We start from the raw sequence: 24,278 nt of genomic DNA, 5'->3' as shown, positions 1-24,278 counted from the left end.
ACACTTCCCAATATAGTACGACGGACGGTTCCCTCTCCACGGCAACCCATCACAATAAGGGTTGCATCTTGCTCCATAGCAACCCTACATATAACTTGTCCAGGGGGGCCAGGCTCAACAATAATCTTTGCCTCTATCTTTGGAGAGAACAATAAGCATGGTTGTGAACTAGCGTACAGTCTTCTCAAGGCGTCTGTCTAAAACCATAGAGTGTTCTGCGTTAAGTTTTCTTTTTGTTATGCACGAGTTTCGAGTAACGCGGTGAATTTTACAACTGCTTGCATGCATGTACTTGCGATTTGCGCTGTGGACCCAAAATTACGCATGTATGTGCTTTCCTGTTGTCTGCCTTGTTGCGTTACATCTGTGTTTCGAATTCTTATTGGACCCTTCGAATAGTCCGGTCTCTTATGACTGGCCAGAAAAAAAAATAAAGTTTTGATTTAACTACATTAAATGTACTTGTTCTTTTTAGACTGCTTGCAGTCCGCCTTTTCTAGTCCGTCTAATTCTTCGAAAGTTCCTCACGGATTGCTTTCCGATATCTAAGAAGATGACTCCATTGATAATTGAAAATTTTGGATTAACAGTTAAGTGATTTCTGTGACAAAATTACATGCTTTCCGCTCTCCGTCAGTTCCTTTTTCGTTTTTCCTTAGATGTAATGTAATTAAAGTAAAACTATGATAGAAATAAGAATTATTGTAACGCAAAATATTTTCCTTCTTTTCATTTCCTTTCACTTTATTCTTCTTTTAACTGGGCCGCCTAGATTAGCAATTGCTATTTTGCGGGCCAGCCTATTGTAATTACTATTTTTTTTAAATTTTTTGTTAAATAAAAGTTGAAGTTGAAGTTTATCGCAGCCAGCACGATTGCAAACCACGACGTTGGCGTTCGCCCTCTTTTATCGCGGCTCGCTGCTTTTCCGCGCGTCACTTGCGTGCTTGGGTTTTGCGTGCAGTAACTTTGCAAAGAAAAATAAGAGACTGCTGCAGTCTAGTTCTTGTACGCAAATAGAGCAGACTCTTTCCACTTTATGAATGTATTTGTACTTGGGCTAAGTTCACACATCACCGGATAAATATTGACTGGTTGCCGAAAATTCGTAATTGATTTCTTCCTTTGACACTGAACCACCGTCACCGTATGACTAAATTTGACTCCTAGCAGTTTAAAACTAACTTGAAAGTCAAAATTGAGGTCAAATTTTTAACCGGTACGGTCCAAAATTGTATCAGCGCGGTGTAAACACCATAACCGTTTAAATTTTGTACGACAAATTTGCCCGGCGCGATGTGAACCCCTTAATGGTCTATTTCTTTTAGGGCACAGTCGTGGCTTCGTGGATGCGTGGTAATTAAAGGTACCGAAAAACGGGCAGGAAAAAAAAACGTGCAACTTGTCTTGCAACATTGCTGCAAAACGAGTTGAATAGCGATGTTGCACGTTTTACCACCCACGTCAAACCTGTTAACAATTAAGCTGATTTGTTGCAAGACAGGTTTGATGGTAAAACGCGCAACATCGCTATTCAACTCGTTTAGCAGCAATATGGCAAGACAAGTTAAACGTTTTTTGTTGCCCGTTTCCGTACCTTAAGCTGTAAGACGCCGATTTTGGATTTGCGTAACTAAGCAGCAATCTGTTCCCTGTTAGCACAGGCACTCTGTGCATGGGTAGATGGTAAAACTTCTGACAATAGTTAAGATTCAACCTGGTTAGTCAGTTCCGTGTGAATTGAAAGCGAGAAAATATTGAACGGTTTTGGCACGTAAATGAAATATCCGGTCAAATTTTTGAGCAGGTCGAAAATTCGTTCGATGCCAAGTAAACGTGGCATTAAACTCTCGCGAACACTTCTTACAGGCTTACCTTCAATGGTTTACATTTGCGTCTATATTTCTTTTCCAGATCTTTAATGAACTGGTCATGTTTCTCGACTTCGCGCTTCCATCCTTCTGTTGCTATCGTTTCTGGAAGAGTTAAACATTAGTCTAGTCTAAAGGGCTAAATGATCTTTTACAATTTTTTTTTACATTCAAATGGACATAAAATACCCCCCAGCTTCTGCAGTAAAACGGGGCGGAATTAGATCGAATACCTGTTAACAGAGGGGACAAAAACAGACCATTTACGTAATGCGTAATTCAAATGTTTTTTTTTGATAACGTAAATTAGGCATGGCTATCTGAGCTAAAGAAACAAGTTTGAATAAAGACATATCCATAAAAACTAGCAGGAAAAGCCTGAGAGCGAAAGTTGCTGTTGTTTCAGTTATGATTTGCTATATTCGCGCTCTTATACTAAATGGATAAAATGAAATGTTTTGGAGATCTGACTTAAGTACCTACCTAACAAGACCGGCGATTGCAACTCGTGCGAGTGGATAAGAACCAGTTGGTCTCCATCATGATAGACGTGTTCCTTATACCCTTAAAAAAGATGGTAATTCGTGAAAATGACATATTTTAATATTTTTCGCGCAAAAACATGATATCTTCACACGTGACCTTATTATAGGAAATAAACGCTTCATGAAATTAACGCGAACTTCAAACATTCGCGTTAATTTAAGTCGCGATAATTTCTTGAAACACTAATTTCCGCGCCGTTTATTAAGTGGAGCGTTAATTTCCCAGACCTTAATTTCCATTATTTTGTATACACTTCAGACATCTCCTGACACCTACGAAAGGGGAGTATTTTATCAGGGTGGAAATCCGCCAGCAACAGAGAAACTATGAAGATCTCTCGAAGTGGTCAGCAGATTTCCTCGCAAGCATCCGCTTGACCCCCTTCGTACATTTAAGGAAAGTACCACGGAAAAAGTTTGCATTAAAGATTATATGTTTACCTTGATTTCCGTTGTTTCAGCAAGTTTTCTTTCTTTGTGAGCGTCGCGTTAATTTCCTTCATTTGAATTGTTACCTTTCTTTTGCGTTAATTTTCTTTATTTGAAAGTCGTTTTCCACTTAAGATCGCGTTAATTTAAGTCGCGTTAATTTCCAATCCCTTAATTTCATCGCGCATTTACTTCAAAAAATAAGGTAACAGTCGTAACATTTTATTTTCAAGATCACTGTTGCTATGGTTACTTAATGAATCGCGACTTTCGCAGCCAAAAAACATTCTACAGTAAAATGGTTGGGTAGTTGGTGGTGTGGTTATCTTGTTAATACTGTTAGTCTGGTCCTTAGCTCTCTCTCTGTCACTCTCGTACAAGCGGTGGCACAATGAGAGGGACAGAAATGAACTATGTTGGTGATGGCGATGGGGGCCGTGCTGATAATTATGATAGCGGCATAGATATGGTAGATGTCAACCATGGTATATAATCACTATGGTGGCAATATGTGATAACCACCGTAATGATGTTGGTAGTTGTTGGTGCTGATAATGGCGACTGTCTGCATTACTCATTTTTGTTCCCAGGGTTTCTTTTCTTCCTTTCCCAGGACGAGAGATCCTGGATACGATGTTAGACCAACAGGACACTCGTTATAAAAGCCTGCAAACTTCAAAGATGAAAACAGCGGTGCTGCAGTTTACGTTGGAAGTTCCTTGACCATCATCCTTCGGTTTTTGTTCACAAATTGTGACGGCATGAATTAATGCGATGTTTCCTTTGGTCAGTTAGTTCAAAATGATAGGAATACTATTGAGCGTTGTTCCCTGTCAAGTCTAATAAAGCTAACATAAACATATAACAAAGAAGTCTGTCGGGCTTATAACCGTTCCACTTTCTTAACTACGGTATGGCCATGCTTGACCGAGAGACTAAAGCCTGCATTCAGGGCCCTCGCAGGGGGAGGGGCTGGAAGGGGGGCAGGGTCCCCCAACTTTTTGAAAAAAAAATTTCATAAAATTAAGAAATACACTTTTTTAACAAGGAATTTTGATGGAATAACAATTTTCGTCTGGCGGGCCTCGGTGACGCATCCAAATTTATATGATTGCTCCGTTTCGATCCTATATCATCAGTGGTAAGCCTTTATAAAACTGCACTTAGTCGTAGACTTCTGCGTATTCAACAGCCAGGTGATGTAATATATTCAACAATGGAGTCTTTTCTACCAAGGTACGGAGCTACGATTTCTTGAAACAAATTAAACTCGAAGACAACATGAATAACTTTCAGCGGAGCATGAAATCGCCCCGATCTGCAAACTTCTGCTGGTTAATCCTGCAGCCATCGCAGCAGGAAAAGGTCCTTAACGGCAGCTCGAAGGTTAAAAAATGACCCCGTTCAACAATGACTAAGGAAAGGTTCTAAACAGCCGCAAGGAAAGAACGGGCAAACTTTGAAGAGAATGAAACACGCGAAAAATTGATGAGTTGTAACTGTATTAAAAAATATTGAGTCGGCACCTGGTAAACCATTTTTAAAGCCCACTACCCCCCGCCCCCCAACTACACTTTAAAAGAGGTAGATCGCCCCCGGCACTTTGACTCGTCCCCAGGGTCTTCTCGTTCTCCAATATGGCGGCTGCGGGACCACTGAGGACGAGGCAGTCCTTTCATGCCTGTCTGCCTGAAAAACTAACTGCCAGGATTACTGAGTTGGTATTTGTTAAGTTCGTTACTGGACGACCCAGTAGCGAACTGAATGGCTTTGAGAGAGAGAATAGCTTACAGACAGAACAAAAAAGAATGAAGAAGTGAAAAAAATTGAACAAATCGAGTGAGGAAAACTTGACAATATCACTAACCGAATAATCGATTCACTTCTGAGGGAACGTTTGTTTCTATAAGTTAGTTGTATAAGCTGTTGTTAATATACCGCATATACGTTTTTGTTAGCGTAAAAACCCTCGGAAGTTTAAATTACTACTCATACTTCGGCTTTGTATAATGAGCCGGGCCGAGCATTTTAGTGACATTTTGGGGGGAAATGGAGCATTTTAGTGGGAAAAATGGAGAATTAAATTGGAGCTTTTTAGTGAGGGAACAAAAATATAATGTAAAATGCCTTAAATTAACTGTACCGGTTGCTTCCAGAAACCTCTGTAAATGGATGTTACTAAAACGGAGAACGTGGAACTGGGAACGTACGGGAAAATGAAAAATGAGATCAAAGCAGGGATGTGGAAATGACGTTACTAATAGGGTAAGGGGTCAGGTTAGGTTTTGTTCCGATTTTTCATTTCTCTGTTCCCTAGTGCCCTTTCCCCGCTTCCCGTTTTAGAAACATTCTCCCTACAGGTTCTGGTTCTTTTCAAGACTGTTCAGAGTTCCTGGTTCTTTTCAAGACTGACATGCACATCTTCTCGTTCAAGTATCAGATATCATAATGAATATACGAAAGAGTATCAAAGTCACGAAAACGACATAATCCCCTGCCACAGGGGATAGTTAAAATTTTAATTACAAAAACGATTTACCTCGCGAACTACGTTTGCCGATTACAAACGCACTTAAGTTGCTCTACTGCGGGGACTGTGTCTAATTTTTTAAGATTATTATCGATTGACGTTATTAATTTCATGTTGCATGTCCAAACTCACGATTCAATAAAATTGAGTTTAAAAACTCAAAGCTCTGTTTCGATAAAAAGAAAGCTGGGGATGGCAGTTGTTTTTATGGTTACACACTGGGATAAATTCAAACGCTAAAAGAATGCTGTGCCTATGGACGGTAGGTCTATTGGACCGACACGTGTATGTCCGATACAGTGTAAATATCCTTAAATTTTCCGTTTACGGTCGTTCCGCCTAAGAGTCGTTTCGCCAATGTTCTGTTCGCCAGCGTCTTAAGCCGCTTCGCCCACGTGTTAAATCTGTTCCCTGTACTGATTTCGCCTAATCAGTGGCAGAAAGAACGAGGTATATGCATGCGTATCTCACTTTCTTGTATCATGGCCGAGGGAACGAAGTATATACATGCACAGAGCTCATTTCGCGACATAAGACGTCAGCGAATGGGACGTTAACAAAACGACTCGAGGGCGAAACGAGCGGTCACGAAATGGAGTACCTAGGCACTTCGCAAAATTACAAACAACCGGTAGTTACCGAACACATGAACACAAACAATATTAAAAATACTCACAATCAAATGCCTGTTCACTGTAGTCGCTAGAATCCACAGCAATTGCCACAGTTCTCCGTGATTGGCCAGTCGACATGACGACTAAAGGATAGAGGGTTATTTGTGATCACTCATCTAAAGTGAGATGCGTGCAATATCAGTGATCGCCTTTATAAAAGCCATCTGTAGTCACGTAAATGATGACGAGGAAAAATTAACTGCCACAGATGTCATAGATGTGAAATGAATGAAGGAACACTTTAATTTCAATAGGGTGCGTAATTACAGACCAACTGTACTCTCCTTTATGGCCCTATGAAACTACTAAAATAAAAAAAAAATCCTAAAAAACTAGAATCCTAAGGTAAGAAATAATTTAGATATCAGAATTTACTCGAATTTACACATGTATAAAAAAACTTAATAAGTACCGTAAGGAAATATTAAGTAATTTAAAAGAGTTAAAAAATTCTGTCAATTTTAAAACTGTCAGGCGTGAATTTACACAAGACTGAATCAAGGAAATTTCTTTTGAACTTCTTCACATCAGAAGAACGGACTAAAATATTTTCGCTGACATTGTTCCACAGTTTAACTGCATTGTAAAAGAACATCCGCTTCATACTATTGGTTGGTACGTGGAATAGGAAGTCGATAAGGTAACCGCGACCTTCTATCAAGAGACTTGTGGTATTTCAAAGATAACAGTTTCTCAGAAAGGCCTAATCCGGTGCACGTCCATCCAGGATTTTCTTGAGCATAAGTAGTCTTCTTTCAATGCAGATTTGATTGATGGGTAGCCACCCAAGTTCCAGAAATAGTGGCAAGGTTCTAGCCTGAGACGGAGCACCTAATATAATACGCACACAACTTTTTTGAACTTTAAAAATCTCATCCAATAATCCTGCATTACAATTTCCCCAAACGGAGACACAGTACTCAAGAATAGGTTTAATACTAGCATTAAATAAAATGATGCGACAGTTAACCAGTAGGAATTTTTTAATACGAGCCAGAACAGCAACGCGCTTTCAGAGTTTTTTCCTAAGATTAGCTTCGTGTGATGACCAAGATATAGGGAAGGGTCGATATCCTGTCCCAAGAGGCGTTGAGTTTGCTCCAGCTGCCCACCATCCAAACACAGCGAAAGGGCAGATTCTTCGCAACGGGAAAGCTTTTGTCGAGTACCAATCATCATGTAGTTTGTCTTTTGCGGATGGGCAGCCATACCATGATCTTTGGTCCATGTCGCCGTAATAGAAAGATCCCGTTGAAGTTGTAACTGAACATCAGTCAGATTTGAGGCACTAGCATAGAAAGTAGCATCATCAACAAATAGGCCATTTCTATTCGTCCAGGCTAAAGGCAGGTCGTTGATAACTAGGAGGAAGAGGACCGGGCTCAAAATTGAGCCCTGAAGAACTCCAGATATCAATAATTCAGTATCAGGATAAGGTTCCTGCAATGTTGACACACTGTCGACGGTCTGACAGGTAGCTTTTGAACCACAGTAATGCTGACGAGGAGCAATCATACATTTGCAGTTTGGCTACTAACAGGTCATGATTTACAACATCAAAGGCCTTGCGTGAATCTAAGAATATCGCACCAGTGAATAAGCCTTGATCCATTGTCTCAAGCCAGTCATCAGTCGTTTTAATCAATATAGATTCAGTTGAGTGGCCGTGAGGACAAAATCCAGATTGTGTTGAAACAATAAGATTAAATGAGCGAAGATACAGCATTAAATAGGTGCATATGTGTCTTTCAAGCAGCTTAGAAATAATTGGAAGAACAGAAATCGGTCCAAAACCAGTGTTTGGAACAGAAGCTGGTCCAGATTTGTGAACCGGCGTAACACGTGCTAGTTTGAGGGCAGAAGGGCAGGTGTCAGACTGGATGCTACAAGTTAGAACCTTGGTGAGACTTTCAAGAATAGCCGTGGAGATGAGCTTTAGTAATGGAGCACTTATTCCATCGAGACCCGTAGCAACATTTGTAGGAAATGATTTAATTAATTTATCCAAAGAATTGACATCGAGAAGTGGGATTTCAAAGTTTGCAGTAGATGGTTTTCTGTCGTTTACAAAGCTCACAATGTGTGAGCGGGGAGGAGTAGCAGGTTGATTATTGTTTACAATAGATGACGCAATAGAGACGAAATGCTTGATCCCGAGAAGCCTTCAAGTCGTTTGGCATTGATTTTAATTTACCATCGGGACTAAGTTTTCTCAACGCTTTTCACAATAAGCGAGAATTCTGCTTGTTAGTTTTCTTCAAGTTCATTTTCGATCGCCACCGACTTGGCCTTATTTATCATATGCACAACCTTTGTTTTGGCCTTTTTTACAAGTAGCTCTTGGAATTTTTCCATGATCTTGTAGTTTTTTGAGGTGATCACGATGCTTGACCGCTTCCTGAATTTCATTCGTTAGTCAAGAAGGTTTATCAGGCGATTTGACCTGTTTCTTACAAATCGATATGACATGCGCGAATGGTCTACACAAGAGAACTGTCGTCCCTTAACTTCTCGAATGTAAGACACTCTACATATTCTGTCTACAAGCTGTTTTTCATTTTCATTGTCTGCCACATCACCATATTGGAATGCTTGATTTGAATTTCAGTCGTTGTTGAGTGCAAAGCCAAATCATACATGAGTAGCTATGACGGCAGCGTTTGAACGTTTTTTTTTTCCTGCCAGTCCACACTAGATCACCGTTTTTAAAGACTTTTCTTTGGAGAAATTCATAGTTTTAGTGTGAACACAAGGACAAAAGGAGTATAAAATTGTGAATGAGTCTAATCACAACATCGTTTTAAAGAAACACTCCCTTAAATTTCCACATCTCGGCGAACTGACTTGTATAGCATTCGCATATTAACCTTTCCTGAAACTTTCAAAACCCTTCTTACCAATAATTCTGCTTATAGCTGCTCATGCCTAGCTTTATTTGTTCAAAGTACTTAAACTGAGTTTTTTTGGCCTGCGTGAACACTTACATACCTGTCCATTATTACTACAAGAAAATATGGCGTTTTAAGAAAGATGTTATTTATTTATTAAGACTTAAGAAATTAATTTACAAAATGTTCCTAATAATTTAGCCCGTCCGCTTGGGTAAAAGTAAACATTTGACGCTGGTCATAATTGGTAAACGGATTCACAAATATATTAGCATTTTTCTCTGTCGTCTCATGGGAGAAGAATTCTTCGACTTACATCTTACATCGTAAATCTTGCGAACTATCATGCTGTTTATTTTACAGAGATTAGAGGCTGACTTGCAATTTTCTGCCTTTGATGGTATTTGTCTTTTAGGTGGGAAAAGCGAAACGGAAAGTTGAGGACCAAATTATAGGGGCTATGTCTCAAGCATATTGCCGTTTGAAGTTAATTCTGTGCTGAAGTCATTACACAAAATGCTCTTTAAAAGTTATGAACAGCATATTATATTAAGCAAATTTCACCAATTAGCACTAAACATAATATTTTTCGGAGTGTTTTTTGCTGGCGTGGCATTAGCACTTGACAAAAGTTAGCTCAACTTTTTCAATTTTCAATCTATGTTCATCTTTGTCCTCCGTTGCAACAGACGACAGGAAACAGTTTCAAAGCAAAACAGGACCTTAAATGTATTGAAATCAATTTCTGCGAAAAAAGTTTTAGCTTTTAACATTTTAAGCCCTAAGAGTGATCAGCATCAATTTTCTCCTTGTAATATCTTCGCCCCATAAAACATTATGGTCACAAGAATTAAAGGAATTGATCACAAAAGATGAATTTAATTGATACTGTAACAACTTCTCCCCACTACTTCTATAGGAAAAGGGTTAAGGAAAGATAGCAATCAGCATGACATAGCCCCTCAAGGGTAAACTAAACTCACAGGAATGCACAAGCACTGCTGATATTCTGTCTGACTACAGGTTATTTCATGGTACAATTGTGATAACACACAATGTGGTTTGACGTTCAGGGGCGTAGCCGGAAGGGGAAGGTCCTGGGGTAGCCGTGATCCCCCTATTTAAGAGGTATTCCTTTTCTTTTCCTCCGCAAAAACGTTAAAAAAATTGACAAACCAAAATCCAAGGTAAATTCTAAAATTCACTGTCTTTGAATGACTATATCTCGGCCTTCCTATACGCAAATCTTTCGCAAAAACCATAGATTGAAAGTTTAATTTGTTTAATTTTGTTTTTGTATCAAAGATTTTTTGTCCGTGGTTCTTGTATAGGAAAAAATAGACAAAGCATTTGGTTTTGCAGGCTTGTGTCTCCTCCTCCTCCCCAAACCAAAACTGCTTATCCGAAAAAAATGTCTTTTTTAGCATATCGCAGCTTGGATGATCATCTGTACCCTGGGTGTGACACTGTGCGTCCTACCCGCTCACTTTTAAAAAACGTACTTACACCCCTGAGGTCGTCTATTAGATTTTTGTGGACGAATATAACTTAAGTATACGGTATACACTAAGCGCTACAATATCCGCAAACACGTTAAGGTGCAATGTTGAAAGTTTTCTTCATACATCCACAGGGAGCCTAACCACTGAAACAATCTGACACGATGCACAGGGTTCTTACAATCTGTGTTCCTGCAAGAAAGAAAATAGTGCTTATTTAACATCGCGGCAGTGAGAGCTGAGAGGCAGCTGTATTGGTGGTCAACCAAGCATCTCTACATTGGAGATCCAGCAAGAAAGAACCAGTCGGTTTTATTTACGCGTTGAGTGGACCTCTGCATTGAAGGGTCTTTAACTACACAATTGTTTTCATCTGAAATTTGCTGCCAAGACCTACCGTGATTGTGGGATAAAGATTCTTCTGTAACTCCACACCAAATTGCTTCTCCCAAGGGACTTTGATAACTTTCACCAGGGAGGAGAGGGTGCTTACTGTCTCTGTCTTCAGTATCCACTGACTGTCTGCATAATGCGCCGGCGCATCCTAGAAATGGCATAAATGAAACATTTTTTTCCTTTCTTGGAAAGAAAATACTATTTTAGTGGGACATTGTCAGATGACCAACCGTCATTTGCGGCTCGCGCGCTAAGTTTTACTTAACAATCTAGTTAAAGTCGTACCTCGTCTGTTATACTGATGCCCATAAAACATGGATTATCTTCGTAAAAATCCTGCAAAAATAAGAAACAATGACTCTTTACTCGAGGGAGAACAAAATGACACAGGGAGGTAATTTATTAGCCTGTGCACAGACGTTTGGTTGTTTACTATTATTATCTATATCACTACACGCGGCCAAATGACAAACCGCCCTTTTTAAAACGCTCCTATTCGCGGGCGAAACGGCAAATTGCGAGCTGTAAATGGAATTGCAGCCCGCAACATGATTTCATGTTAAACAATCTTTACCTTATGAAATAAATTTGTACGATTTGGCATTGTATATTGAAAAGAATGATAATCACATGACTTTTGTCGGGCACTGACAGTTTATTTGTGACCTTCGTAGCATCATTTCCACCCTTGCTCCGCTCGGGCGCACAATGATGCTACTCGGGCCACAAATAAACTATATGCCTGACAAAAGTCATGTGATTGTTCTATTTACATGGTCAAACCGGTAGGTCCACGGTGTGGGCAAATGGAGCGCAAAAATCTGGACTAGTGAATTTTGTCCCGGAATCGCTTTTACCATTTGTACAAATCAGTTCCTAAAACTGGTCTCAAAGATGGCTTTGAAGAAATGGGACACGAATTTCCGTTTGGGATATTCCGTCTAGAAAGACAGGACTACCTTTTCAGATGTTCCGTTACTCCAGGAAATCTTCCGATGGAACGACCCAAAATGTCATGTTCCATTTAGTTTCCTAACGGATTTTCCGGAAACGTTTTGTGCATAGTAAACAACCGTTTTTTTCGTTTTCTTTTCGAAAATCGATGAGCATGCGGTCAATACCCCCTCCCCCCTTCATACGCGCGCTCGACGATCGCTAAAGAGAAAACAGAGGGTCTGTGAACAAGCTAGTAATTTATTGAATTGGCCGTGAAGTGGAAGATGTACGTGAAAGGTACCCACCAAACTAGTAACGTCGGTTATTTTGTGCTTTGCTAAGCACAAAAATGCTGGTCCCTTGGGATCCTGGGGCATCTCTGTGTATCGAGGGGCAGGCCACTGGGGATTCTGTTTAACCAAAGCAATGTGAGACCGCGATACAACGACGCTGACAGCATCCAAACGGAAATCTAAAGAGAACCGACACTGTAAGCGTATATGGCAAGCATAAAAAGATGAGAACTCTCCAGCAAGCGGGTGATAACATTGGTGCGTATACATAGGAAGGTAGACTTGCTACAAGTCGAACTCTCATAATTTCTTAAAAGCGAGCGAAGTGAGCTCCAATGAGGTCGCGCAGCGACCGCACGAGCGAAGAAATCGCATAATCAACCAGGAAAACAAGGACTTTTAGAAAGTCCAATGGGAGGGCTGCAAGAGAAAGTCCGACAATTAACAATTATTGAATGAGGCAGTGTAGGATGTGAAGAATTATGCAGATCGAGGAGGATGTTATCCACCGAGGCTGAAGGCTGAGGTGGATAACATCCATATTTCTTCACATCATTCGAAAGCCGAATTCAATAACTGTTTTATTACTCATTCAAAATATTTCTAATTTTTTCACATACTTACCTCCTCGTGGACTTTGGCCTATTTCTCGGCACGATTTCAGGAAATTACAAGACATTTTAAAGGGTCTGAACGGGGTTTTAGTGTTTAGTGTTATTTGCCCATAATTTTTAGTGTTTGCTGTTAAATTGGCAATTTTTTTTAATGTTTACTGTTTCCGAAGAAAATACCGTTAAGTGTTTGGGGGGTTCTTCGGGCATCTTCGGCAATGGTCGGATCTCTTCGTTAGTCTTCCGAAATCTTCGACAGTCTCCGGAAATCGTCGGTAGCCTTCGGAAATCTTCTGAAATAATCCGGAATTGTCGTAAAATGGCCGACAACTCCTTGATGTACTAAACAAAATAACGTATTGGCCTTTTGGAGCCGGTTTTGCTTCTTTCTGCAAAAAATTTACTGTTTCAAAGAATTTTTTACGGTAAGTGTTAAAATGCCTAAAATTTAACTGTTTCATGTTACAAAGCCAAAAAATTAAATGTCTAGTGTTATCGAGGTACCCCCTATTCAGGCCCTCATTTTACCTTGCAGATAATCCTCAAAAAGTATATAACATCCATCGAGCAATATGTTTAGCGTATTCTTGCATTTCTTCTATTCGGTTTAAGTCAGAAATTCAATTATTTCGCCTTCGAATAGCCGTGAACGCCATTTTCTTTGGTTCACTATTGCCTGAGCAGCCTCGTTTCCAATCAAATATAGCATCCATCAGCCTCGTTTCCAATCAAATATACCATCGAATCGATGGTATATCGCTCGCATCTTTTCAGTATGGTAAGCGCCAGTTGGTTATAACGAATTACCGGGGAATTGGAGCCAATCAGAAACGACAGCATATTTTGAATGATAATTGGATACATTAACCCTTTAGGTCCCAAGAGTGATCAATATCAACTTTCTCCTAACTATATCAGCAGACCATCAAAAGTAAAGGTTATGAGAATTACTAAATTAATTACCAAAGGGAGAAGGCTTTGATCTTAAGCCAAATTCTCTCAACTATTCTTAAAAGAAATGTATGGAGATCAGTCTGGAGAATTTGTATGTGGATCTTGGGGCTTAAAGGGTTAACACACGGTTGAGGGATACTGGTGTGGAGAACGTTAGAGATCTAGAAAGTTGAATCAGAGAGATCGAACCTTATGGGGTTAGTTTTCTTCCTGTTGTCGTCTAAGCGTCAACCGGAAGTAAGTAAGAAGTAAGTAAAGGAGAGTTAGGGAAAATGGCTCATTGGTGATTATTCACTTACGGGGTTTTGTTGTGTCTGTACAGCGATGAGCCATAATGAAAAGAATGATATTAGTATCCATATCGGGAACGCTATCTGCAAAGGCTGCTTCCTTTAGCAAGTCAGTCTGCAATGTAGTAAAACAAAGAGAGGCCAGTTAAACCAGACGCCAAGAACTTTCAAAACTCCCTATCAAACGGCCTGTTTGGACTCAATAAGGCCTGGTTCAGACGCCGCTCCACTCATGTGCCGAACCTAACTGATGAATTAAGTACGGCAAAGGAGCCGCGTCTGAATCAATTTGGTACAGCAGTTTTAGTTTCGTGCGGCAAAAGCGTTAAGTTCGACAGAGTCTGTCGCACTTTTGTCGAACTTAACTTAGGCTCGACACACGGTGCACCCTCTGAATCAGATGATTGCGACAGTGTCGCTTCAAAGTCGAACTTACTCAATTAGGTTCGGCACATGAATACGGCGTCTGAACCAGGCCTAAATCATCCTTAAGCTTGCATTTCATGTACATGACCTCAGCAGAAAATCCACATACTCAGAATTCCGCTTTATCCAGTGCAAGGCAAAGTAACAAAAATTTATTTGATTTAATTTTGTGGCAACTATTGGGAGAACGAATTTCTCGAAGAAAACTTGTCCCTTACCTCTGTGTTAAATCTGTAGTATTGGTCTTTGTCCTCAAAATGCGGTTCTTTGGACACGTGCTCCACAGCGCCGGCATCCAGGAGTCGTTGTCCAATCTCTACAGCCTAAAAAATAACAATCCAAAAATTAAAGTCTTTTTTTTTTTGATCCGTAAAATTCATCAGTCAATAATCAGCTGTCAGTCAGACATTCTATCAGTCAACCAAACTGTCCCTTGGCCAATCAGTTATTCATTCGGTTTGTCTATTTTTCACTCAGTCTGTTCGTTGCTCATTCAGTCTATCCCTCTGTCATTCAGACGGTGCGTCAGTCAGCCGTTCGTTTGTCAATCAGTCAGGCCAACAGTCAACCAGAAGCGATCGATCGGGTCAGTTGAGTCAGCTCAGCTAGTCAGTCAACCTCTTAGTCAGTCAGTTAGTCAGTTAGCTCAGTCATCAGCTGGTCACTTAGTTTAGTGAAGTTACCTCATCTCTTGTTTCAGCCTCCTTTACTTGAATCATCCAATCCACAAACTCTTTGCCGACAAAGCAGCTGGAGTAGCTTCTCAACAAGCTCTATAATTAATCATTAATAAAAAAAAGCGGTCATCTTTGTTCGGATGACATAGAGTAGAGTAGAATTCTGGCCATTATTTCGACCCCTTTGGGCCGTGAATATTTGGTTGTACTAACACGGTAGCGTCACATCGCGATGAGAACACTTTTTCACAAGGTGATAACAGAGAAAAGTAGGGCTGCAACGATATCCCGGTCGGTGAATTACGATACGAATATTGATACAAGATATCGCGATATTACGATATTTTAAGCGCGTAATATTACTAACCTTACGGTCTTTAATTAATGGTGGATCAGTAAATTTCAGGACTTGTTGACGGAGTCTCTCGCCCTGCACATAAGAAAATAAAGTAATAAATAATATCAAAACATGGTAAAACAGTGAAATTCCAGGACTCAACAAACCTCCAGGAAATTCAAAGGACAACGTTATAGAAGGTTCCATCCATCAAGTGACAACGACGCAAACGCAAATGTATAGTTTGGACCTGGCCCTTCGAGAAGAAATGCTGTCTCATAAAGATTTTGATAATGGTAATGATTATAATAAAACGTTCTCTTACCATAAAACACGGATCTTCCACTTTATTTCCAAAAACTTGCGACCTGGAATTTTAAAATCAATCGCTAAATAAAGCTGCTCTGTCACCTGAACGTGGAGTTCCGCTACTACGTGCTACTGCCGGCCCTGCCGAACTCAATCGAAGGAATTAATTTCGACTTAAGTTCGGCAGTAGCACGGCGTTTGGAACCAAGTAGAATACGGTATTTAAAGACGCAATTACTTACCTAATATGCTCCAGCGTTTGTGGATGGGGCGCGCTTATCGTGGCTGGTTTGCTTCCGGCTTTAAGTTTTGCTTGTTGCACGGTATCTGAATAGTGGGAATCATATTTGAGAACCGTCATCGAACAGGAAATTATACCTTAGACTGCGAGCAGTCTTTCTTTTGCCAGAAAATCTCTAATTAAGCGCGATACTGTAAGAGGTCTCTCGTTTCGTTCGTACTGGCGCCCGAAAAACTCGATGCTCGCGGCTTCACCTTTCAAATCCTCACATAAATGATAATCGCGCTCGCTCGAAGATTTTCGAGCAAAAGAGAGACTGCTCACAGTCAAATTATACCTGTGCATATACAGCTGCTTGCTTGTGAAATGGCACACAAGAAATATTGTCCCACCTTTTGCTGAAAGCGATATATTTCATTACACAACGGAAAGGATTGGGGATTCTAATTAGCAGATTCACGGTAGCGGTTCTGAAAACCACACCCCATTTTCAAACTCAATGGGTTTAACCGAAGGGCTTACAATTTTGTCTTAGGAATAGGTTACGCATGCGCATATAAAAAAAGAGCGGACAGAAGCTCCGTCAGTAATATCGACAACTGTCAACTACCACGAACAAACTTTATTTGAATTCAATGGATAGACACGTACCGATAAACAAGTTGAGAAATCTTTCACAGCGGTCTTTTTCACGGACAAGAAATTCGTAACATCTCCCAGGTGCTGAGAATTCGAGGCGAAAACTCTACGGAAGAAAAAGTATATTGTAATTAGAGACCTTTTAATTCTAAGACGAGGATGACTACAATGCAAGAGAACGAGATTTTCTCAATACTAGGTAGTGCGCGCGGTTGAAGCAGCGTCATTTTGGCGGGAAAATGTGGTAGCCATCGTCATTCTCCTACGAGTGTTAACGAAAATAAGACCTTTAGCCCCGTTTACACGGGTCTGGACATGTTTTTGCAAGGACGAATTTTCTACCTGTACAAGCCATTCACACGGAGCCGTGCAAATTCTGTGACAGATCGCAGTAGTGTTTGCCATTCAAAAACTTGCACTGTTCCGCGGCGGGGTTCCGTGTAAACGAGTGGCGGATCGGTACAAGTTTTTGTCTGTTCAATCGGGGCTGTTATTAAGAGCCGTGGGCGGGGATTCGATCCCCTGGCCACTATGAACGTAGCCCCCGGCTAGTTGCATAGGAAAATAGAACCAAAAGAAATCCCTATACTAGCTGTTTGATTCCCCGCTAACTTGTTGTATTTACTCTGCAACTTGAAATCTTAGTGAGGACATCCCTGAGTTCAAAAATTTGTCTCAATCAGTGTAAACGGGGTCTCAGGGTCTCAGCCGCACTTCGTTTATTTTGTACTACACTTTTTCATTGGTTTCGAAAAAACTAAAGTCACTTTTCTAACCAATCGGAAGGTACCTTCAAACCAATCATGGCATGCCCTTTTTCCCGCGTTTCGTACTTGCTATATGAAGCAACCTCAAGATGAATCCTCAAAATGCGATGTAAACGTCTTAAGTTTGTTGTTACGACAAAAGTTTCAAATACCTCTATTTCATAAAAAACTGCTTACCTGACCACCCAGACCAGAATCGATAAACTGTAGATCATCGAGTGGATGGGACACCAGCGGGGTCAAACACTCATCAGGGGTCCCACTACAAGAAAAAAGAAAACAGTCACACCATGACAATGCACAGAAACAACAAGGAAGCCGCCCGTGCAGGCGTTCTTCCCCGCCAAGGACGCGTGACGAAGCCTCAAGACCGTTCGCGTGGGAGGCGAATTATACTACTTCACTGCACGTTGGTGAAGAAGTGTTTGACCGCAAGGTTTTTCTTTGCCGAAGGGGTCAAGACATCCTAGTTTGTGAGGCGGAATCTCAAAAAAGATGGTGAAAAATCAGGCGTGCGGGAAAGAGGAGGGCGCGCGAGCGCCCTTGTTGAGTTTCCCTCCACCCAATTTCCCCCGTTCCTTTCAAACGCCTGCCACGCAGCCACGCAGGCTACAGGCATCCGGAACTGACTCGCCCCAGTCCTTTCCGTACCGCGCACGGCGGGAGCAAAGGCTTCCTCCTTCCCATCACACCCTGCACGTTACTAAAAGTTTCCTCCTTCCCATCACACCCTGTGCGATACCAGGGCAAAGTTCAGCGGAGATAACTGGCGAATAGTTAGCATCTGAAACTCGACTTGGTGGATACCACATGGATACCATAAACGCTTAAGTTAAAAGCCTTGATGATCAAATGAGCAGTTCATATGATACCACGAAGAAAATTTTTAAAAAAAACTTTTGCGTGACACCAAAAACCTAAAGAATATTGACTAAGTGTGCGAATAAACCTGCAATTCATAGCTTTTGACGGCATTCAATCAACTTGTAGTTCGCTCTCATCTTCTAATAAGAACCTTTTTTTCGTTTGACGGTAGATGGGCCCAGATATAAGCAAGAAGGCTCATAGCAAAAACTTCACAGTATTATTTTGAGTACTTGGCTGTAAAATGTTACTTAGCTTCTCAAAACTTTCAAAATTTTGTGATATCAGATCCGCACCTTCCTTTTAGAGCAAATCTACAAAGGTAGAACATCACATTGGAGGTAATCATCAAGGCCGGCGTTTCTTCTGTGCTGCCGTAAACCACAACTGGAGCCTAAAGAGTAAAACCACAACATTAACCATATCATTGTAAGGTTATGTTCACACTATATTGAATAGCTTTTGCGCCAGCACGAAATTCATACTGGATAAAGCTTCTGTTCACACACAAGAACGGTGATTTTGGCGCGATTTCTGTAACGAAGCGATGCTGCGCCGCGCCCATCTCGAAAGTGGAACGTCACATTTTGGAGAGGTTCTGAGCCTCACTTTGGTGCAGTGTGAACAACTAACAGGACCGTAGCGGAAGTGAACCCCTTCGAGACTGAGACGGAAGTAAAAATTCAGGAGTGAGGACTGAAAATTAGTGCACCAAACCCTCTCGGCCCCAACCGTGTGTTCAAAATATATTAAAATTCTAACATGACTCCGAGGCTTTCTGGTTCTTTTTTCTATATTTGGTTTGGTTTCCTTTGTGCTCAAGTCTCTTCTGAGAATTGCGAGACAATAAAGTCGCGGAAAATTTGCAATTTCGGAGTCATGTTAAAATTTTAATTTATCGAACGTGGGTTACTGTACCGGGGAGCTGTTTGTGTCGGAACAAACGCTTTTTGGTAGAGTGTCAACAAAGCCAAAGAAATGGTGAAAGCCAAAACTAGAAAAAATGAACAGAATGAATAGTAAAATGTTGAAAAGAAATAGTTCTATGTGAAAGTGCTGGGAAAGAGGTTTCAATAGAATGGACCAAACCTTCCGCTCCCGTATCTTGCATTTCGGGACCAGCTCCCCATTTTTAGCTTCCTTGCTTTAGGCCTTTTTCGATTGCAAAATTATAAGCATTGTTGCATAATTTCCCACCATTTCTCCCGCTTCCCGCCTTTTCAGAACCCCCCTCCCGACCTTTCCTCTCCCGTTTCCAGTACCTCCGCCTCTCGTACTCCTTCCGCCCCCTATTCTCCCGGCCTCCCACCGCCGTATTCCCCCTTTTATCTGAAAAATCAAACTAAGATAATAGCTAAGTAACACAAATGCTGATCAAGCCATTTACTTGCCTTTAGTAAGCAGCAAAACTCCTCGTGGTTGCCCCACCGAAACAATGACACCTCAAAATACAACTTCAGCTTGTGATCACAGCTAGAAAACTCGTCCGCGGACAAGCGAAAGCTCAGCACCACATTCTGTTCCATCATCGTGGGAGTCGACGCCCGCGAACTTGAGTTGGAAGAGCTCCGCGAGTCCGAACTGCTCGCACTGTTTCCTGAACCCGATAAACGGCCACTTAACCGGTTTAACAAGTTGTTAAAAAACATTTTGGGAGTTGGTGATCTGGACAAACCGGTCGATTGTGGTGTTTGATTCGATGAACTATCTGAGTCTTTGGGAGTATTTCGATTTTGACTTATTTTTTGCTGGAATGAGGAATATTTTTGTTCAGAATGTTTTCTCGTTGGAGTTCCATGCAACGAGCCGTTCGATGACGTATTTCCATACGCTGGAAGTGACTGACTTAGTAACTCAGCTTTTTTGTCATGGTCACGCAAAGTTCCGTTGGAGTAACGCAGCTGCCGGTTTGAGTGACGCACCCTTCGGTCCGGGGGTGTCGATGGATAGCCATCAATGACATCTTCAGCAGATTTCATTCTACTAGGTGACACCCCATTTGAATAATCAGAGAATTTTCGTGGAGGTGAATTTGCCATTTGAGGTAATTTGCTATATTTTGACTCTTTCAACGAGTTACTAAGCGCACTTGTCCTTACTTGTGTGGCATTGATTGTCTTTTTTCCCAACGAATATTTGTTATTATCGGAAGCCACTTTGAAGTTGCCACGGTTAGTGATTATAAATTTCTTTTGTGCCTTTTCACTGTGATTACTGACATTCCCTGAAGCGTTTGAGCACAAGTCCGGAACATTTGAAGGCTGCTCCAACGTCTCTCTTGTCCTGGGAATCACATCGGGACTGTCCTCTGTTTTAGCTATATTTTTCTTTTCCCTACAGGAAAAAAAAGTTAACGCCAATTAAACAAAATTTAAGTCACATTTTCTCTCTTCAACGTACAAAACAACTCTGTTCTGGCCTCTCGAGGCGGTGAGGGGGGGGGGGGGGGGGGAGTGTTCACGTTAGGATATTTGAAACGTTAAACCACATCCCCCGCACACCGTCCCACGGAAAATAATACAGCGCAGCCCGTGTGGAAGGTCTTTGAAAGGGAAGAGAAAACTATTCATTATTCTGATTTTTAAATTCCCATGAAAGGTCACGCAACAAAATAAGAGACGCAGACAAAACTAAATAAAAAAACAAGATCGCGTAATAAGAGGGGGAGGGGGGGGGGCACCGCCCTTTAGAAGATTAGAGCGACTTCGGGTTATGCGCACAATTAACACAAAGCACCACTTATCAGAGTAAGAGTATTGGTAGAGGCTTCCTTAACTCCCAAACGCCGCATGGGTTGAATCGAAGAGATGAAGGCAAAGGAATAAGCTGACTAAACACAAGCAATGCCTCAAGCTCACTCAAGTCCTATACTCACCTCCTGTTCAAATCGTAAGATTCAAGTGGTACGAAGGATACAAGTCATCAAGTTGTGCGATTGGTTGAAGTGGTGAATGTGATACGTTTGAGTGAAATAAAGTGAAGTACATTACTTGGCTGCATTTCAGAAGTGTAGAGAGCGGGGCTCTTTTCAGGAACTGGTGAAATTCCGTCTCATTATCAACACTTAGAAATTGACAGCAGAGTTGCAGCCTGAGAAAACAGCCGACATTTTCCGACGCCACCACTGCCTTCCCCACGAAATAACGTCTGCGAAACGAGCGCAGAAATCAGTCCATACTTATGACGTGTCACTACCCAGATCTGGGTACAGTTTCTGATTGGCTGAAGCAAATTTCCCACGCGGCACGACCAATCAGAAGCCCTACCTAGATCTGGGTAGTGACACGTCATCAGTATGGAATTTCTGCGTTCGTTTTTCAGACGTCACTTCGCAGGGAAACCAGTGGTAGCGTCGCGAAATGTGGGCTGATTTCTCAGGCTAGCAGTGTTGTCGAGATGGGAATTTTCTATTGGTGGAAGTGGTACAATTGACTGGTGAAATTGCATCTTATTAGTGCAAAGAGAAGGTTATAGATACGCTTTTAAGCATGTCATACTTCATATTATCACAATGAAATATCACTCATTTACCACTAATACGAATCACACGAATTCAAAGGCTTGCTGACCTCACGACTTTACCATTCGTTCTAGATGAAGCACACAAATCTCGAACTTCACGACTTGAACAAGTGGTGAGTTTTGGACAAAAAAATTTTGGGCAAAACGTTTTACATGGCAAAACAACGAGAGGAGAGGGAGGAGAAAAGAGACGAACGGAGAGGGTTCTTGGGATAGTAACGCCAATCCTTGTGCAACGGCAGTCACTTATATCGTCGGTTGTAGCTAAACGTGGACACCAGACAAAAAAACATGTTCTAATGGGGTGCCAGACATGACGTTATTTGCCGCCAAAAAATTTGAAGTTTGACAGCCGTAAAAGCAAACTGTCGCGCCAAAGGTAAGTTGCTGCTATGTTTCAGGTTGATCAGCGCGTTCTGCTCATATTTCGTTTTTCCGAACTTTTAGCGAAATTTCTCGCTCAGAAACAGCACACTTGCCTCGAGAAATAATTTTTACCATCTAAAAATTCTTGCAAAGAATATTTTGTTGAGCGAAAACAGATCAAGTTGACAACAGCCGCGTACTCTAATCTTCGAATGTTTGGCGGCAAAACATGTCATGTTTGCACTCAATTAGAAAATGTTTGTTCCTCACGTGTACACGCTTAAATGCAGCCGACGGTATTACAGTCAACTCTCGCCTTGCGGACACCCCGCTATAACGGACACCCCGATAATATGGACAGCAGCTAAATCCCCGGCAAAAACATGTTACAGACGCTTGACTGAAATAAACTCCCGCTATTACGGACTCTCGCTAATGAGGACACCACCTCGAGGTCCCTACAGTGTCCGCTATAAAGGGAGTTGACTGTATAAGGAAAGTGCCTTCTTCCTTTCCTCCCTGTCTGCCATTTTTTATACATCTTACAGCAACAAAACTATATAAAAAGCATAAGTCAAAATAACGTACTGTTTGTCCGTCGGTGGAGCATTGCTTTCAAAAAAATCCACGCCATTTTCTCCTTTCGCTGTTTCTTGTGTTGTTTGCTGATCAGGAGCGTCAACATATGAAGAGGAAGATGAAGATGATGACATATTTACAAGTGGAGTGATGGACATGTTACCATTTAATGATTTTATTGAGCTTGTGTTCAGTGTAGAGCCTTCTGTCTGTTCCCTCAAACAGTCTCTTACGGTTCGAATTGGGAGAACTCGTTTTTCCTGCTTTTCCTGATTTGGTGACGTTGCTAGCACGGTCATGGAGCTGCCACAGTCCGGACAGAGTGGATCATCTGTCCTGATTGGTCGGGTGAACTCCGCGGAACACTTCAAGCACTACGATTGAAAACAAAACAAAGAACAATTGGAGATAAATTCCTTAATGATAATGACGGAATATCTAAAGACTACGCCGCTAGCAAGCAACGATCACTAAATTACTTGAAGAGCACTGAATCACAAAATGTCATTCTAACAGTTGTGTTCTTTAATCCTACTATTTTTCAAACTAAATTCGAGGCTGGCCTTTATCTCTGCTAATCCTGTAAAACCTCGCAAGGCAGGGTCAAACACTAACACTCACTCAGGACTATACTCGACCATGGTTTTTACACTGAATGGACAGCGCCTTCGTTTACCAAGCCTAAGTTAATTGCGGGCGACTAGAGGAGCCCGCAAATCTAATCTCCAGGCCCCGGTTGTTTAAACATTGGATAGCGCTATCCACCGGATAAAAATCTATCTAGTGGATAACGCAATTCGTTTCCCGAATACTTATCCACTGGATAGTGATTTATCCGGGGGATAGCACTATCTAACTTTGAACAACCGGGGCCAGGTTGCTATTACGCATGCGTCGCTTGTATGTAGCCAGCATTTGTTTTGGACTTCCACTAATCCATGGAAAGCATAGAAAGCAATCTAATCAAGCGCGATTGTATCTTCTATCAAGTGAAACTTACGCAAAGCGCTGCGTTGGGGCAAGATTGTTATTTGCATCGATCTTGCCCGCACTACCTAACCTTTGGTTAATAATATGTGAGACAAGCCATTCAGCAACAATTTGCTGCCTCATGGTGCTTGATATGGCCGCATCAACTGACTGCAATGATAATGATGATGATGATCTCTCATTGACATTTTCCTTCCAGCCGTTATCCACTCACTAAATGCCTGGAACATGTAAAAGTTTCTGAGAAAGTTTGAACGCATAATCAAATTCACTCATCTCACCTGAAGACGTTCAACAGCAGACAGCTTGATTTCTTTATTCATTGTCACAAACGGCCTCAGGATGTCTGCAAATTTCTATTTAAAGTCAAAAAAAGACAAAAAGTAAAAGAGAGTTTATCTTTCTGGATAGCCATGGGTATATACAATTTTTAATCCTTTCACTGTGATGGATTTTGATGGCACGTTTTGCTACTTTGAGAAAAGGGTGGTTCTTGCTTTTAAGTCTGATGGCATTTAAACGTTTGTTTGGCTGTCGACCAACTAAACGAATTCCACTTGACGTTTCTGGGAAACTGCCCACCTACCCCTCCCCTAGGCCAATATTAACAATTACTTCTCACTTAGGGCAAAATGTTGGCTTAGG

The 24,278-nt window shown here is 41.3% G+C and overlaps 1 protein-coding gene and 1 long non-coding RNA gene across 2 annotated transcripts in view; both read right to left on the bottom strand.

Annotated features, from left to right (window-relative positions):
* Positions 1–1,870: 1,870 nt before the first annotated feature.
* Positions 1,871–6,192, bottom strand: LOC140929356 (uncharacterized). Its single transcript, XR_012164719.1, has 3 exons — positions 6,052–6,192; positions 2,355–2,435; positions 1,871–1,976 (listed from the first exon to the last, which is right to left on the bottom strand). It is a non-coding gene; the product is annotated as an uncharacterized lncRNA (long non-coding RNA).
* A 2,854-nt stretch (positions 6,193–9,046) lies between these two features.
* Positions 9,047–24,278, bottom strand: part of LOC140930410 (serine/threonine-protein kinase 11-interacting protein-like) — a 35,040-nt gene continuing 19,808 nt past the window's right edge. Inside the window, exons 19-34 of the mRNA XM_073380095.1 lie at positions 23,915–23,989; positions 22,653–23,017; positions 19,568–20,510; positions 18,473–18,570; positions 17,490–17,574; positions 16,558–16,651; positions 15,908–15,992; positions 15,682–15,724; positions 15,387–15,449; positions 15,026–15,115; positions 14,561–14,665; positions 13,926–14,031; positions 12,074–12,240; positions 11,118–11,168; positions 10,834–10,980; positions 9,047–10,628 (exon numbers count right to left, since the gene is read on the bottom strand). Of these exons, the coding sequence (XP_073236196.1) occupies positions 10,614–10,628; positions 10,834–10,980; positions 11,118–11,168; positions 12,074–12,240; positions 13,926–14,031; positions 14,561–14,665; positions 15,026–15,115; positions 15,387–15,449; positions 15,682–15,724; positions 15,908–15,992; positions 16,558–16,651; positions 17,490–17,574; positions 18,473–18,570; positions 19,568–20,510; positions 22,653–23,017; positions 23,915–23,989 (2,532 nt within the window). The 3' untranslated portion in view covers positions 9,047–10,613. The remainder of the gene's footprint in view (positions 10,629–10,833; positions 10,981–11,117; positions 11,169–12,073; positions 12,241–13,925; positions 14,032–14,560; positions 14,666–15,025; positions 15,116–15,386; positions 15,450–15,681; positions 15,725–15,907; positions 15,993–16,557; positions 16,652–17,489; positions 17,575–18,472; positions 18,571–19,567; positions 20,511–22,652; positions 23,018–23,914; positions 23,990–24,278) is intronic.

Source organism: Porites lutea, chromosome 3, assembly GCF_958299795.1.
Source record: "Porites lutea chromosome 3, jaPorLute2.1, whole genome shotgun sequence".
Classification (NCBI taxonomy): Eukaryota; Metazoa; Cnidaria; class Anthozoa; order Scleractinia; family Poritidae; genus Porites; species Porites lutea.
Note: the sequence above shows the minus strand (reverse complement) of the source record. Positions and strands in the feature narration are given on the sequence as shown.